The sequence below is a fragment of the Lampris incognitus genome, chromosome 1 (assembly GCF_029633865.1).
Source record: "Lampris incognitus isolate fLamInc1 chromosome 1, fLamInc1.hap2, whole genome shotgun sequence".
Taxonomy (NCBI): Eukaryota; Metazoa; Chordata; class Actinopteri; order Lampriformes; family Lampridae; genus Lampris; species Lampris incognitus.
Genome location: NC_079211.1, coordinates 29974304 through 29992913, shown reverse-complemented (window position 1 = coordinate 29992913; position 18610 = coordinate 29974304). Strand labels below are relative to the sequence as shown.

Here is an 18610-nt window from a genome sequence, read left to right as displayed (position 1 = left end):
TGGGAAAGCAGTCTTGTGGAGCCGCAATGTGCAGAGAGCAAATCTAATAATTCTTCTGGTATTCAGGCTCATCAACAGCTCACATCAGACAGTTATGGTAAGTTTTAAAGTGAGTCAACCACTGCCACGTTCTTATGAAGGAAAACTCCCAACTCTTAGAACCAAGTGCCATGGAGTGAATCACAAAGATGCTACGATGCCCACAGATATCCTGAGCACATCTTCAGAATCCTGGCACACTAAAGGATCCACCAGAAAATATCAGAACAAAAACAGAACATTTTGATGTAGGTTAGCTATATTAATATGTTAAACAGCTACACTACTACATTAATATATTAATTATCAAATAAGAGTTCTACTTGTCACAAATCAATTGCTGTTTGCTGTGTGTGAGCACAAATGTAACTCCATGGAAGAAATGAAGAAGAGTACGTGTGTGTGGGTGTTTGTGTGTGTGTGTATGTGTTCCTACCTGTCGTGCATGTGGGCCGCGGGGTTTGCGAAGCACCACTAACAGTATGTCAGGCAGCAAGCTGAGCAGGATGAGCAAGATGATGACCAGCCAGGCAGACACCGAGCTCAGCATGTTGGCAAACACAAAGTACAACCGCTGCTGTCTCAAGAAGGGCCTGGGAGGGAAGGAGGCATTGGTCAATACTTGCTGAAGAAGCACCAAACGTATTGTGGAATGAAGTGTATAGAGCCAACAAGGGAGGGAACAAATACGTAAACCATGAATGTTTATGGTTGTGGCTACGGTCACACATGTGGGAATGCAGATGAATGATCATCGCTTGCCGCAGCGAAATTCACACCTTGTTGTGCTGAATGTGGGCAGTGCAGGATGTGACGCCAAGCAGGGTTAACCACATATACACTTCTTTGGTAATGGTTGAGGCTGTGGATTCACCTCTCTAAGTTCACCAAAGTTGACCTTCATGTGAAGCAAAGACACAAACTTCCTTCACCACTGGAGGCACATGTTTTATTCACCCCTGGTGAATATTCGTCAATGCTAATTTCACATATGTGTGACCGTACCCTATATCATCTGAAGCAACTTTTCTCACCATATGATCCCCCCCCAGAAGAAGCTGAAAAACACGTAGAAGGCGAGGGAGCCCCATATGACAAAGTGGTTGATCCAGGTCCAATGTCTCGTGTCCAGAGCGAGCTAGGGCAGCAAATGACGAGTGGGGGAAAAAAATAACAGGTTTGATTATTACACCTCACAACTTAAAGAAGGCAATGTGCTATGAGGTCTTTCAAATGAGTAAAGTAGAGGAGAGGAGAGGAGACGAGGAGGAGGAGCTCAGTGATGTGCAATCAGGGGAGGCAGGGTAGGCACTGCCTCACTCAGGCTAATGAGGAAAACAATGAAATATCATGATAGTTAAAAAAAAAAATTTATTTTTAACTTTAATTTGTTAAGATTGTTGTAAAAAATAATTTAAAGAAAATCACGTAAAACTTGTTGTTTTATCAATAAAAGGCATGCCCTTTTCAGGATGGCTTGCTCCCAAAGCTAGCATTCGTGAATACAGGCTGCTGAGGCAGAGTCTGCTTGTGCCTCTCTCTGGCGTGTGGAATGAAAGCCAATGGTTTCGGAGTTTTGAGCATGCGTAGTCTGTTCTTACAGTGTCTTTCAGTATCAACAATGAGGCACATCGCTAACTTGCCTCACGTTTTGTGAACGGATGTATTTTGACTCCCTCCCACCCTCTGGCTTGCTGTCTTCTGCCTACCCAGCCATGGACCTCACTGCACGTTACTGGAGGAGCTGAACATAACCCCCCCCCCCCCACGTGTTTACTGAGCCAGTTCTTCTAATCAGACAAAGTCTGGTAAGTAAAGCTCAGCAGAAAACAATGAGGAGAAGGAGAAGGAGGAGACATCAGGAGTTTACCTTCAGTGTGACGGTGAAGACAAGCACGGTGAAAACTATTGTTCCATATGACCAATTTCCAAATACCTGGGATTAACGAAACAAATGGGCAGATGCATTAATTGAGTTCAGTGTGTCTGGTCATTAACATGGGGGGCCTGTTTGTGTGTGTGTGTGTGTGTGTGTGTGTGTGTGTGTGTGTGTGTGTGTGTGTGTGTGTGTGTGTGTGTGTGAAGCAACCAACTTACCTGGCCATTATCCTGCAGGGATGGGTTACTGAACAGATAGCGTACACCAAAGAAAAAGAGCAGGCCATGGAATATCCCCAGTAAAGACCAGTACAGGAAGGGACCCCAGCGTAACATTGCATTCTTGGCAATCTCCCTAATTAAAAAAAGAGATATAAATAAGCAACTACTTATTTTCTGCCTATTTGCTTATCAACTCAGTCATTACAATATGTAGGACTTTAAGAATTCTTCTACGCTAGGCCAACAATATGAAATGGCCCAATCCACACTGTGGGGACAATTCATAATCAAAAGTAGTGAGAAGGGTGATTCTCTGAGATGGGTGCCTTTTGGCTCTCACCATTTTTGAAAAAAAAATACCTCAAATAATTGTATCACTGATCACTACATCTGATAGTAGACTAGTTAAACCTGAGAAAATATATTTTCCTACAACAACAGTCAGATTTTTCAACTTTCATGAAAAAACATGAAACAAAACATTTCATTATTAAGCCATGTTCTGACCATTTTTTACACCCTGTATCTAAATTGTTAGGCACAAAGGTTTTCATATAGCCAATGCTTGTTAGTAGTGAGATTGTTTTAGATAGTTCATATGCTGATTGTATTTTTTCCATATTTTTAAGGTAATTGCAGTCCATTGCCCCATTTCTTTTATAGGGGCATCCAAAAATGATAGAATGTGCAGAGGCTCTGAACACATACTTTTTTCAATATTAAGCCAGCGTGTATATGTACTATCCTGGATCCACATTAGCAAGGGCTTCATCTGTGTGACCCAAAAGTAACATCTTAAGTTAGGAAGTTTAAGCCCCCCATCTGGCTTAGATATCTGTAATGTTTTAAGCTTAATTCTTGGGTGCTTTCTTTGCCATATGAACTGAGAAATCAATTTATCCAGATTATCAAACGTAGATTTTGGGACTTCAATAAGTAACACTGAAATAAATAAAGCAGCCTGGGCAAAACATTCACATGTATGCTTTCAATATGGCCTAGTAGGGACAGAGGGAGTACAGACCATCGGTCTACATCATTACTAATACACTGAATTATTTTCTTATAATTGGCATCATAAAGGTTTTGTACAGAATTGGGGATGCATATACGAAGATATTTAATACCATCTTTCGACCATTTAAACCCAATTTGGAGTTTTATACGTTGTAGTGTTCTGCCATTAATATCCATGACTTCTGTTTTTCCCACATTGATTTTGTATCCTGAATAATATCCATATTGAGAAATAAGTTTCTTTAGGTGTGGCATTGTTGTTGTTGGTTTTGCTAAATATAGTAGCACATCATCTGCATAAAGGGATAATTTATGCTCTTCTTTATTCATTTCAATTCCTTTTATGTTGTTATCTCTAATGAACTGTGCTTACGGTTCAATGCTAATGGCAAACAGGAGGGGCGAAAGAGAGCAGCCCTGTCTACATCCGTGTTCTAATATAAATCTCTCTGATCTATACCCATTAACTTTGACAGCAGCCTGTGGATCTGAATAAAGTGTTTGTATCCAGTTTATGAAGTTAGGGCCAAATTTAAACCATTTTAGTGTTTGAAATAAGTATTGCCATGACACACGATCAAAGGCCTTTTAGGCATCTAATGATATGATTATCGCTCCTTTTTGATTGGACATTATGTTGAGTAATCTTCAGATATTATCTCCATATCATCTTCCAGTAAAAAAAAAAACAGTCTGATCAGGATGGATGATTTGGGTGATAGTTTTACTAACCCATCTAGCCAAAATTGCTGTTAAAATGCACAAGTCTTCATTCAATAGTGATATTGGCCTATAGGCTTGGCATTCAGTAGGGTCTTTACCCTCTTTATGTATTACCACTATTGTTGCTTCTCTCCAGGAGGGGGCCATAACTTTTAACTCAAATGCATGATGGTATGCTTTTAATAACACTGGAGATAATGTGTCTTTAAAGGTTTTGTAAAACTCATTAATAAAGCCATCCATCCATCCATCCTGGACATTTGTAATTTCTCATAGTGGAGATCACCTGTTTAATTTCCATTTCCTCAATCGGTTCATCGAATTCCTTAGCCATCGATTCTGTTAATTCTGTCAATTCTATGTCTTTTAGAAATATTTCAAGTTGTGTATCTTAAGTGCAAGTGTCTGAGTTATTATATAGGGATTTGTAAAACTCTGCGAAAGATTCTGCTATCTCATCTGGTTTAGTGTGGAATTTGGAGTTCCTGGATTTTATTCTATGCACTATGTTAGATGATTACTGTTTTTTCAATCTAAATGCCAATAATCTACTTGCTTTGTTACCATATTCATAATATTGCTGGTTAGTGAATTGTAAGCTTCCCTCAATCTTCTCTGATAACAAGCTGTTAAGTTCTCTATGGGTTGCATTAAGAGTTCTAATAAAACTAGGTAAGGCAGTTCATTTATGTTGATTTCTAAATTCCTTATTTTATCCTCCAATTCCCTCTGTTTGGCATCCTTTTTCCTTTTCTTAGCACATGTAAATGAAATGATGCGACCCCTGATGTATACTTTAGCACAGTCCCACAATATAAAAGGTGATGTTTCTGGTGAGGTATTAGTATCTAAATAGTGATTAAGCTCTGTCGTGATAAAGGTGGTAAATTATTTATCATTAAGGAGGGACGCATTAAGTCTCCATTGTTTTGAGGTTGGTCTATGACCTACATCCCACAAAAGTATGACAGGTGAATGGTCAGACATAGTAATGGGTAATATTTCTATGTCCACTACTCTACGCAACTCTGACTTAGGGGTGAAAAAGTAATCAATCCTAGAACGGGATGCATGTCTACATGAATAGTATGCAAAGTCCCTGTTTCTTGGAAATTTACTTGTCCAGACATCCATAAGGCCCAATTCAAGAGTTTGGTGTTTAAGCATTTTGCTCATTTTGGGGAGGGGAGCTTCCAATATGGGTTGTTTATCCATGCGTTGTGACAAAACACAGTTTAAATCCCCTCCCATCAATGAAAGTCCAAAGCTATACTGTATTATACTGTTGAAGATTGTTTCGATAAATCCAGGTTCATCTTCATTCAGTACATATACATTTATAAAGGATACTTCAGTACCATCAATTCATTTACCAAAATATATCTCCCTTCATTGTCTTTATGTATTAATGTTGGTGTGAAATTGATTTGTCTATGTATTAGGATAGATACTCCGCTTTTCCTCCCTGACTGGTGTGAAAAATAGTATACTTTGTCTGCCCAGGACTTTTTAAGCTTATCATGTTCACCATCAGAAAGATGGGTTTCCTGTAGAAATGCTATCTGACAATTTGCTTGTTTCAATTGGTTTAGAACTTTCTTTCTCTTGACAGGGCTATGAAAACCTTTAACATTATAGCATATAATTTTAAGTGATCCCATTAATTACATTTTATAATTCATATTTTGATCCCTTGATGATGGTAATGTATAACTAGTATGGTTTTTGTGGCATGAGAAAGGGTATTGGATAAAAAAATAAATAAAAAGGAGTGGATTACACAAAATCTTCTCAATACAGCAGTAGTATACATTCTTGTTTTTAGAAAAATCCATTTAAAAGCCTGGATAAAGAAATAGTGTGGTGGTCTCATTGTCCTAATTCTTAACGCAGGATCCCAAGGGAACAGTGGGATCAGAACTAGTAAAACAACAGAACAGTTAGAACTTAAACTCACTGTCATGCGAGGTGGGGTGGTGGGACCTGGTCCCAGGCTGCAAAATTAACAAGCAGCAAAGTGTACAGTCTAGATAGAATTTGACTGTATTTATGTGTGCTAAGATATAAAAGATATCAGCTGTTATTCAGGCTACTGCAGAACCTCTTACATTCGTATCAAATAAGCAAAACGGCATATAAAAACTAAAAGCTACTCACAATATGTTTCTCTGGATTACAATACCTGGTACCTTTAGACGTCTAACAATGGTTTCAATAAAGAGAGAAGGATTCGAACCAGGTGGATGACGCATGGTTTACCCTTAAGTCTTTACGGCACTTGGGGATGAAGTCACAAAAATACTGTTGCTTTTAATACGTGCAGGAAAAGTGTGTTCCATAACTTAATCTCAGGGATGTCTTTCTTCTGTACATATTGCAAGGCCTTTATCGAATCCAGAAAACTCCTTCTCCTATTTTTTTTGTGTGAGGTTCGCAGTCTAGCAGAGAAGAGGAGACTGTAGCGGACTGCTTGTCGTCCTCGTAACTTCTTCCTCACGTCTGTGAATTTTAGCTCTGGCTTTGGCAATGCTGGCGATGTAGTCGGGGAATATGGCTATACGTCTCCCGTTGTGGCTGAGTGGAGCTCTGTCCAGGGCTCTTCTCAGGATCTCTGCAGCATCCCCATCATAGTGTAATTTGGCAATGATAACCTGCGGTCTGTCCCCTGGTCTCCACTGGGTAGGGCTTGGGTGTGATCAATCAATTTTTACGTCTCGGTCCTTCTGCAGTGCTTCTTTAACAAGTTTGGAAACAGCCGCGGGAGAACTTGACCCTGGTTGTTCTTCGACGCCAACTATCCGTACAGTCCCCCTTCTTATTCTGCCCTCTAAATCTTCATTCTTTTCTTGTAAGCTTTTCAACTTGGCTTTGAAGGCAGGTTACGGCAGTTTTTAGCGAAGCCACTTTGTCAGACCATGTCGATAGTCCTTCCGCCATGTCCTTAAAGTCCGCCTTCATATGATCGATTTCAGATCGGATTGCGATTATGTTATTAGATATTTCAGATCTTATGGCCTCCAATTTACTTTTCAGGGCATTTAAGTCTTCAGCTAATGCAATCTTCAATTCTTCCCTTATTATTTTAGATATATCTTCCCTGAAGGATGATAGATAAGGTTGCAAACCGTTCCTTAAAATAAGGAATCGTTCCTTGTTATATATATATATACATATATACATATATATATATATACACATATATACATATATACACACATATATATATATAATATATGTGAGAGAGTGTGTGTGTGTGTGCATGTGTGTACAGTGTGAGGCACATTATATTTGTTATGTCCGCGCCGCCCCGTCCATCTAACCCCCATCCCTGACCCCTGTTCCTTATTTCCATTTCAAGGAGCTGGCAACCCTAATGATAGGATATCTGACTTGACCATTTTAGCAGTCATACCTGTAGCTTCAGTCAGGGTGGACAAGGCTTGATTTGGGCTGCTTGAAGTACTGTGCATTGGAGGGGTTGCAGGCCTCGCCGGGTTATATTTATATTTACAGAGGTTTGTCGTTATTGAGTCGGTATTCCTGACTTAATCTACGTTTTATTATCTTTAAAGTTGTTTTAGTGAGACGTTGTATTGGTTTTGAAATGAACAAAGCCGTTTAAATATCAAGTTCTGCAGGAGCCCCGAAAAAGATGTCTTACTCCATATTTTGCTCACTAGCGCTCCCCTTGCTGTTCCGTTTTAATGTATCATGTGTGTCTATTGTACTGTCATTCAGCTGCCCAGAGACTACAGCTGAAAATTAGCCAAGATGGTTAAACTGGCACATTTACAGACATTGTATTAATGTTCATTGTCCCTGTAACTTTAAACTGTATAAATAAATGGAAAAAAAAGTATAAATTGTATCCCTGAAAGTAGGCTAAGTCAGAATAGCTCTCTCACACACACACAAACACACGCACACAAACACACGCACGCACACGCGCACGCACGCACACACACACACACACACACACACACACACACACACACACACACACCCTAATGAAATAGCCAAACCTTGAGGACCCAGATCTGGGTTACTCTGCATATTGATTATCAGGACTTTCTGGAGGGGTGTTGATATTCCTCAACAAAGCTTCTTTTCTTGTCTTTTTTAGCATTCGTTCACATCTTGCGCTTATGTCATTTAGCTCTTTCACTCAGATCCCCGATGCTTTTCTTTTTCCCTGCTTCAGTGTCCCTTTTCCCACCTCTCACGGTCACTCAGAGATTTCCACCTCTCATGCTCACTCTGAGATCCTGGGATATTTTTCCCCTTCTCTCCGAGTCTGTATCCCTTCTTGCCCTGTACTCTCTTTGTCTCTCTGCGGCTGTTTTTGCCATTGTGATGTCTGAAAATATTGGAACATAAGAGCGCATCAACAATTATTTCACAGCAAAGTCTATGATTGAGTCATCTACTAAGAAGTGTCACATCAAACATTCAACCCTGTCACAATGATACATACAACACTGTTAAATAATATTAAAAAAAATGACGGGGTTGAATGTGACAGGGTTGAAGTTTTTGGCTAATAGCAGCCATAACGCCATATTTACCTAAAACATTAGCACCACATGGCATTTAGGACATCAAAAAATTTTAATATTTTGCAACACTACAGTTAAATGTTTTATAAAAAATTGTTTACTGCCATTAATTCATACAACAGAGTTGAACTGTTGAGCCGGACAATCTCAATTTGACCATAAAAACAATGAAATATTGGTAAGAAAAGACATGGACAATTGCTTTTCTTTGCAGCATCTTCTCCAAAAGACTCGTGTAATGTCACTTCCTGAATGTTGATGTCACAGGGACTGATCCTTTATTTTTAATGGTATAGGCATGATGGGGTTGAAAACAAACTGGGGGACGAGTATAAATATTGCAATTTCATAGGTAATGCATTTATTTTTCAGAAAAAATATAATTTTAGTTAAAGTAGACAAACAAATGATTATATTAGCAGCAAAAATTTGGTTTAATTGCATTTTTTATTTGTTTTTATTTCAGTGAAAATGTAATGATGGTCAGTGAGGACATGCAAACATGTCTACTATTAGACAGCCCGTTATTTAAAAATAAAATTAAAAAGATTTTATTTTGTTTTGCAATATAATACAAAGACACCTAGTTTTATTAATTGATGGTTTAAAATGTCTTCTGTGGTTTCCTTTATTTGAAAATTTTTGAAGTAAGTCTGGGGGACTTCAAGGGCACCCGATTCAGAGAATCAGCCAGAACTAACAGTGAAATGAAAAGTATCTAGGAGAGATGGGGCCAAAACAATCCCTGGGGACATGGGGCAATTATTGGCATCAGAACTGACTACAACACAATTAAATATAGTTTAATTACATATAAAACTCACACTGTATGTATTCAGTGTTTGAACATTTTAAAACCACTTTTAGCTTGGACTCAATAAGATACAATCTGGGCTTTCACATTATGGCATGCACCTGCATCAATCTGGTAGCATGTGGTTTTTTTAAATGTAAAGTAAGTGAACATATCCAAACTAGTCTGGTGGATTTTTGTTTCCTTGTCAAAAATTAAGAAATAAAAACATTTTTTTAAATTACCAGCTGACAATAAAAGAGACATGATGGGTATGGCTTTCTTGAACCGGTGAGGAGATGCGCATATTGCTTGATATTTGGGGGGAGGAAAAAGTTAAAAAACAACTGAGGGGGTGTGTAAACATCAAGCATTTACAAGATAATTGCCAAAAGGCTTGCCACAGTGCATATAATCAAAACACTGGGCCACTGAATGGCCAGTTTTTTTTTTTTTAATGTTTTCCCCCTTTTTTCTCCCCAATTGTACTTGTTCAATTACCCCACTCTTCCAAGTCATCCCGGTCACTGCTCCACCCCTCTGTCGATCCAAGCAGGGCTGCAGACTACCACATGCCTTCTCCAACACACGTGGAGTCGCCGGCCACTTCTTTTCACCTGACAGTGAGGAGTTTCACCAGGAGGACGTAGCACATGGGAGGATCACGCTATTCCCCCCAGTTCCCCCTCCCCCCGAACAGGCGACCCGACTGACCAGAGGAGGCGCTAATGCAGCGACCAGGACACATGTCCACATCTGGCTTCCCACCTGCAGACACGGCCAGCTGTGTCTGTAGGGACGCCCGACAAAGCCGGAGGTAACATGGGGATTCGAACCGCCGATCCCCATGTTGGTAGGCAACGGAATAGACCGCTACGCTACCCAGACGCTCAAATGGCCAGGTTTTTTAACTTTAATAATATCCACCCTTAGCAGTGACTATGTGAATATAACTTAATTTTCTCATCCACAAAATGTAATGTTTCTCCTTCCAAAATTTGTTCCCAATGTGTTGTATAGTATTTTAAACATTATCTGTTGCATCCTGAGGTTTTCCAGCCAGTCTCTCTCACTACTAAAGACTGTTCAATATGTGATCCCATCTGTACATGGAACATTGCTCCTTCGCCCAGAGTGCTCTATGTACATGGGCACTAATGACTAATGGAAAAATTTTTCATGAGACAAAATTATCTCCTCTACCTAGTGTTTTGGAAAAGGGCTTGTGATTGGTACCATGATACATCCATGTTCATAAAACTGATATAATGAATAACCGTTGGCAAGTGCAGGTGTTCTTTCTTGTTGTTGCTATGTTGTATCAATTCAAGTGATTAAAAACTAAAAAGTCACCTGCCAGAATTCTGCAATTCAGATATTAATGAATTGCAGAATATCTGCAATTAAGATATTAATGCTTAGTTTGAAATTCCAGAGGAACGGCTTGTTCCTCTGGACTTCCAAAATTCATACATGGAATTCCATGCATTTACATGGATCTACATCCATGTGAATGCAGTCCATCTGGATCAAAGCGGACAAGTGTGAAAGTCATATTATATTTCAGTGCTTTTCCTCTTCAAAGAAAGCAAAAATACAATTAATTAGGAAGAAACAGGGTAGTGTGTTGCTGTAAAGCCCCCTGAGGCAAATGTGTAATTTGTGATATTGGGCTTACAAATAAAATTAACTTGACTTGACATGTACAAGACCTTGAAGTGGCTTGCGGTATGGGGCACTTGCCAAGGTTTACCTGTAGAGGGTAGCATTGTCCAGCAGAATCTCAACGCAGATGTGCTGTTCCAAGAGACTGTAGGCCAGGATGGGCATAGAGGTGAAGCAGATGTTGTACATCGTCAGATAGGCTGCATCGTACAGGGGCTGGGGCAGGGACAGAAGCAGGAGGAGGAAGGAAGGGTAGGTCAAGGGGGAGGGGGAGGCGGAGGAAGACGAGGAGGATGAATGGGGCAACCAAGGGTTAATAAAGGAAAGGGCAACACTCACACAAGCCATCACACCACTAAACAACTGAATGAACAAACATAGCCATGAAATAGAACATGACTATGAACTATGTAAGAGCAATAAGGCTCCAAATAGTTTTTGCTGTGGGGTCACATGTTCAAGATTGAAATATATTTTTACACACACATGCATGAACGTACACACACACACACACACACACACACACACACACACACACACACACACACACACACACACACACACATACGAATAGCAGGGGCAGAGATGGAGGGTCAATCTGGAGGGTCAATCTGAGGGAAGAGTGTGAATCTCAGGAGGAGGTGATGGCAGGTGTTGGTTTCATAGGTTTATAAAATGATGCTCTGTTCTTTTCGTGTTCAGGGCATCTCTGAACCTCAAAGGAGGGTGGGGGAGGGGCAGCAACAGGACATACTCACTTGCTGAGAATAACCACAGAAGAACTGATACAAGAACTGAGGTAAGATGAAGCAAAGATTCTGCAAGAGAAAGGAGAAAGAGGGTTTGGGCTGATGGAAATCAAATGTAGTTACAGGTCTACACACACTTCAGTGGAGGGGATGTATTTTGGGCTTGGTTGTTACACTCTAAAATTGCAAAGACTGTTTATTTACTGTCAAGTTATCAGCCTGAGTTAAACTCAAATTAAAATAGTCTAGGTTACAAGGGGACTAATTCCGTCAAATCCATTTTTTCACCAAACTCCCTTCTGACATAATCTTTAATCTACAGCAAGCTGTTTTATAACAAACACAAGACTTCACTGTGATGCAAATACAAGAATTTGGGCTGATAAATTACATGGCATTAATTTTGAAGTGAGATGGCAAACATTTTGACCTCCTCGCCAGATTACCTCCTACCTTGTAAAAAAAGTATTGCACCAGGTGGGCAATGCGAACATAATAGAGATGTCCATGTGCCAGTAAAAGCTTCTTGAGGTGCTTGAGTTTGGGGATGGCATAGTCACTGTTCCTCACCGCCTGCCGGCCCTCTTTGCCCTTAATACCTAAAACACCAAGGTTGGATAATAAGAGTCAGTGCACAAACTGGAGAATGACCATTCCCTCAATTTAGAACTACCGATTTCAAGATCCCTTTGTCAGCACTGGCAAAAGGTCTCATACCGATGCCAACATGAGCCTCCAAAATCATGCTGACGTCATTGGCGCCATCTCCAATAGAAAGGGTTATGGGGCTGCCTTTGGAGTTCTTCACCATTTTCACTATCTAAAGATGGACAGAGATGGAGATAAAGCTGAAGGAGAAGTTTTGAGAAACAAAACTTCATGATACAATGTTAAAACTACATGATCCTGCGTTTTTCCCCACGAAAAGAACAATTAATCATAACAGTGAATTTAACTTTAGTGGGTAATTCCCTGATCATAAATTTAGTAAAGCAGCTCAAGGATAGAAATTGAAATTTACAACATACACAGACCAACAAACGTTCATATTCATATTGCTTTTTTAAACATAATTTGTGTTGTAGCAAAATGTCACAAGTCATATACAAACTACTTGGCACGTGAGAAGCTGCAGGGCAAATATATTCTGACTACACTCTAGCAAATGCCACCAACCTGTGCTTTTTGCAAAGGTGCCATTCGGCAACATAGCACAGCCGTGCAGTTCTGACAGATCTGCAGGAACAGGCTCTTATAGCGGCTGGAGTTCGAATCAGAAGAAGAGTTGAGGAACATAGACAAAGTGGCTCCATCTATGATGAAACCGTAGTCATGGTTGCCTGTGGACCAGCTCCTAAAAGACACAAATAGGAGGTGAGTTGACCTTAAGATTGCAGCATATGCCAAGAATACAAGATGGATTTGTTTACCACAGGGGTGAAACTACTTATTTCACATGCATCAATTTGGATTTTGTTGGTAGGTCAAAACACTGCCATAGTTAAAAAAAAACAAACAAAAAAACAGCTGGCCAGCACTGACCTGGTGACACCTGCTTTGACTGGCGGTGCATCTTGCACAGCTTTTTTATGGTAATCCAGCAAAAGCTCGTGCAGTCGCTCCTCCCGCTTTCTCCCTCCATCCTCCAGGGTGCGCAATGTCAGCTCCAGTAGCTCTGTGTTCCTCTGAAACAGTCTACAGGCATAGCAGGTGGACTTGGCTGTCTCCATTTTGTCTCCTGTTAGCACCCAAACCTTCATACCTGCACCCTGCAGAGCCTCCATGGTTGCTGCAGCCTCCTCCTGAAGCCTGACATGCAAAGACAAAGACAGAGACAAAGAGAAACGGAGAGAAGTTCAAGTTCAACTTTATTATCATATGCATTCAGAATACAATCAAATTCTTGTGCTCTGGCTCTGCCTTAACACAAGGGACACAAGGACATGCCATCCCAAAAAAGAAAAGAAAAAGAGAAACAGACTATTAACATAATGAATTCATACATGATATACACAATATACAGTACACGATAACACAACAATATAAGGAGCATATGGGTGCGTCAGCTGTTCAGCAACTTGACTGCCTATGGAAAGAAACTATTAGTGAGATGGGTGGTCTGTGATTTGATGCTCCGGTAGGGCTGGACGGTACATCAACTTTTTACGTTATATCAATATATTTTCAAACAAGATATAGGATGGGACAATACTGTTTATATCGAAATAGTTTTATGTTGCGTTAAAATACATAAGCCGTTTCTTAAGACTAGAACGACTGGGATTTCACTCCTACCTAAAACAACCATGGCCAGTTTTTTAAACTCTATATTCTGTCAAGATAAATACCCAATTGAGATATTAATGCATTGCATATGTTAATATGTCTGTTAGGAAATGACTGACACCAAAATTAACATTTTATCAACTATAATACTATTTTCAAACTATTTAAACTTCAGAGAGACATGGTCGAACTTGAATACCAAAATTGAAAAAGTGAAAATATTACCTGAAAAACAAAACGAAAAACACGTTACTATCTAACAAACTTAACAAGGCCTATATAACATGAAATGTAAAAAAAGAAATGAAAATAAATATCGAAACAGTCCCAAACAATGACGAACTTAAAAACTACTAGAACGACTGTGAGCGGTCATTTTGACTGTGAGCGGTCATTTTGACTGCCACGGTTTTTAAACTGCGTATTCCGTTAAGATAAGTACCCAATTGAGATATTAATGCATTACATATGTAAGTATTTCTGTTAAGAAACTAACTGACACCAAAATTAACATTTTAATAACTTTTAATACTATTTTTCAAACAATTCAAAATGCCCGCTGTTCAACGCCTGTAAATAATGGTGCGTCAGAAACAGCATATGTAGTAACCAGACATGTTGGCAGTAATCAAAAATCAAATTTAGACTATTTCTCTACACTGGGGAATACTAGCTTTTTTCTAGGACAGAGCAATGAACCTGGCAAAGGAAATGATGTGACCAAAACATGTCATAAATAGTGACATGATGCGCACGACCACGCACAAATTACGAGCGGCCATTTTGACCACTCATGGCTGTTTTCAGTAGAGCTTATCATAACCTTTTTTTTTTTTTGCGCAATTGATCTAAAACTCATTTTAAATGCAAATATATGCAATTCTAGGGGAATTCAGGATGCGGCAGGTCTGTATCTTTTTTTTTCCACAGTTATATGGTTTACATTCTCAGAGATAGGCCTATTCTTATTTAATATAGGCTATTTATCTTAGATAATTTTTCATTTACATGTTGATATATTGTGCAGCTGTATATTTTAAAACAGGGAAGGAAACCCTGTCTTTGCACTTTATTTTGATCTGTTTGATCTGTTTTAATAAAAGTGCTTGTGACATCTCACATGTGGCTTTGACTACAACTGAACATTTAGTTCACTTCATACAAAATACTGCGATATAAATCGTGTATTGCCCGCAGCCTAAAAATACCAAGATATAAATGGAAGGAGAGAGATCATGAGTGGGGTGGCTGGTCTCCTTAATGATGTTTTGGGCTTTCCTTTTGCAGGGAAAGGTGTAAATATTATGAAGTTGTAGTAGTTTCATGCCAATGATTTTTGCTGCTGTTTTTACAGTCCTTTGAAGCAGTCTGCAGTCCTGAGCAGTCAGGTTGCCAAACCACACTGTGATACGGCCTGTCAAGGCACTCTCAATGGCACTGCGATAAAAGTACTCAAGGGTTTTGGTACTCATACCAAAACTCTTGAGATGCCACAGAAAATACAGTCTCTGCTGTGCCTTCTTTAGGATGCAATTGGTGTTAAGAAACCATGTGTGAGAGAGTGAGAGAGTGAGAGAGAGAGAGAGAGAGAGAGAGAGAGAGAGAGAGAGAGAGAGAGAGAGAGAGAGAGAGAGAGAGACAGAGACAGAGGTAGACAGAGACAGTATTATGCCGGACGGAGAAAGAGGGAAGTTGATTGAGAATTTATGAAGTTACGAGTTTGCCAGTATGAAACAAGGCCAACAAAAATTAAAACGACAGCAGGAAAAAGACCAAGTGCCACAAGGTTACATCTGTGAGCAAGCCTACCTATCTTCCACCGCGGTAGCACCTATGAGACTCATGCCAGTCTCAACTTGGTTGTACACAGACATCAGCTTCTCCTCTCTGTCTTGCAAGGCCAGCCTGGCTTCTTTCAGTTCTGCATCTACCAGGACATACTCCTCTGCACTGAGCAGCTTGTAGGCTACACACAGTGTGCGGTAGCCATCCTGCGGAAGGTAAAAAAAAACACCATCTAAAATTACATGTCTTACCGAGGTAAACTGTTTTGAATGCTTTGTTGTGCACCATTGCAGGTTAATGTGGAAGCTACTTTAGTTTAGAGAGACAGGTGGTTTGTGTGACCCACTGTGGCATTGCGCTCCACATGCATGCGTATCCTGTCCACTTCCTCCTGCCTGACACGGGGAAAGATGGAGGAGTCGGCCCCCTTACAGAAGAGCAGCGTATCACCTAGATTAAGTAAAAAAATACAAGCACACACATACATACACACATAGAAAACTTAGTCAGGGTTGAGAGTCAGCACCAAACAAAGGTCAGTCAAGAAAACTAGACAGTAATTTCAGGCTCACCTGATGTGGATCTGACTATTACACTCATTCGCCTTCGGACTGGGTCAAAGTTCAACACATGAAGCAGCTCGTACCTTTGAGGGCCAGATTAAGAGTTAAAAATTGAAATAAATGAATTTTTACATATCAAAAGGGAATTCATGATGTGTGGGAGGAAAAAAAGTCATTTAATCTCAGGAAGAACAGACTTACACTTCAACATCATTGTTCCTGTTCATTATTTTCATATTCTTGCTTTCTAGACCCAAGAACATGAAACCATACCTGCAGGTGGAGTCAGAGAGCCAGGGATGAGTTATTCATACCAACTCAATATATACAATATATTTACTATATACACTCACTGGCCACTTTATTAGGTATACCTTGCTAGTACCGGGTTGGACCCCCTTTTGCCTTCAGAACTGCCTTAATCCTTCGTGGCATAGATTCAACAAGGTACTGGAAACATTCCTCAGAGAGTTTGGTCCATATTGACATGATAGCATCACGCAGTTGCTGCAGATTTGTCAGCTGCACATCCATGATGCGAATCTCCCAGTTCACCACATCCCAAAGGTGCTCTATTGGATTGAGATCTGGTGACTGTGGAGGCCATTTGAGTACAGTGAACTCATTGTCATGTTCAAGAAACCAGTCTGAGATGATTCGAGCTTTATGACATGGCGCCTTTTCCCTACTGGAAGTAGCCATCAGAAGATGGGAACACTGTGGTCATAAAGGGATGGACATGGTCAGCAACAACACTCAGGTAGGCTGTGGCGTTGACACGATGCTCAATTGGTACTAAGGGGCCCGAAGTGTGCCAAGAAAATATCCCCCACACCATTACACCACCACCACCAGCCTGAACCGTTGATACAAGGCAGGATGGATCCATGCTTTCATGTTGTCGACGCCAAATTCTGACCTTACCATCCGAATGTCGCAGCAGAAATCGAGACTCATCAGACCAGGCAAAGTTTTTCCAATCTTCTATTGTCCAATTTTGGTGAGCCTGTGCAAATTTTAGCCTCAGTTTCCTGTTCTTAGCTGACAGGAGTGGCACCCGGTGTGGTCTTCTGCTGCTGTAGCCCATCTGCCTCAAGGTTCGACGTGTTGTGCGTTCAGAGATGCTCTTCTGCATACCTCGGTTGTAATGAGTGGTTATTTGAGTTACTGTTGCCTTTCTATCAGCTCGAACCAGTCTGGGCATTCTCCTCTGACCTCTGGCATCAACAAGGCATTTTCGCCCACAGAACTGCCACTCACTGGATATTTTCTCTTTTTTGGACCATTCTCTGTAAACCCTAGAGATGGTTGTGCGTGAAAATCCCAGTAGATTAGCAATTTCTGAAATACTCAGACCAGCCCGTCTGGCACCAACAACCATGCCACGTTCAAAGTCACTTAAATCACCTTTCTTCCCCATTCTGATGCTCGGTTTGAACTGCAGCAGATCGTCTTGACCATGTCTACATGCCTAAATGCATTGAGTCGCTGCCATGTGATTGGCTGATTAGAAATTTGCGTTAACGAGCAGTTGGACAGGTGTGCCTAATAAAGTGGCCGGTGAGTGTATATCTCCCCCTTCCATTGGATGATATAGATGTGATGACCGTTATTGGATGTTGTATTTTTATGTTTTGCCTGTCTGCTCTTTCGGCTGTGCCCCAGACCCACTCCACTAGATGATGTACGTAAAGTAGCCCATTGGATGTTATTTTATTCCGTTATATTTTAAAAGTTTACTACACTGCTCAAAAAAATAAAGGGAACACCTAAAAACACAATATAGACCTCGATGAATGAAATATTTCAGCTGAAAATCTTTATTTATTAGACAGAGGAATGTGTTTAGAGCAAAATAACCTAAGAATGGATCAATGGAAATCAAAATCATTAGCCCATTAACGTCTGGATTCAGAATCATACTCAAAATCAAAGTGGAAAATGAGAACATAGGCTGATCCAACTTCTGTGGAAATTCTTCAAGACGATTCAAAATGAGGCTCAGTAGTGCGTGTGGCCTCCACGTGCCTGTATGCACTCCCTACAACGTCTGGGCATGCTCCTGATGAGACGACGGATGGTCTCCTGAGGGATCTCCTCCTAGACCTGGATCAGTCAACTCCTGGACAGTCTGTGGTGCGACATCGCGTTGGCGGATGGTACGAGACATGATGTCCCAGAGGTGCTCGATTGGATTCAGGTCTGGGGAACGTGCAGGCCAGTCCATAGCATCAATGCCCTCGACATACAGGAACTGCTGACACACTCTGGCCACATGAGGACGAGCATTGTCATGCATGAGCAGGAACCCAGGGCCCACTGCACCAGCATATG

At 40.5% G+C, this 18610-nt stretch overlaps 1 protein-coding gene across 1 annotated transcript in view; it reads right to left on the bottom strand.

Moving 5' to 3' along the window:
• Window positions 1–18610, bottom strand: part of atp11c (ATPase phospholipid transporting 11C) — an 82568-nt gene that overhangs the window by 9571 nt on the left and 54387 nt on the right. The window contains exons 15-28 of the mRNA XM_056283855.1: window positions 16478–16549; window positions 16286–16359; window positions 16060–16163; window positions 15738–15919; window positions 13185–13451; window positions 12819–12996; window positions 12360–12462; window positions 12096–12241; window positions 11652–11711; window positions 10982–11109; window positions 2137–2272; window positions 1910–1975; window positions 1074–1177; window positions 476–632 (exon numbers count right to left, since the gene is read on the bottom strand). Of these exons, the coding sequence (XP_056139830.1) occupies window positions 476–632; window positions 1074–1177; window positions 1910–1975; window positions 2137–2272; window positions 10982–11109; window positions 11652–11711; window positions 12096–12241; window positions 12360–12462; window positions 12819–12996; window positions 13185–13451; window positions 15738–15919; window positions 16060–16163; window positions 16286–16359; window positions 16478–16549 (1777 nt within the window). The remainder of the gene's footprint in view (window positions 1–475; window positions 633–1073; window positions 1178–1909; window positions 1976–2136; window positions 2273–10981; window positions 11110–11651; window positions 11712–12095; window positions 12242–12359; window positions 12463–12818; window positions 12997–13184; window positions 13452–15737; window positions 15920–16059; window positions 16164–16285; window positions 16360–16477; window positions 16550–18610) is intronic.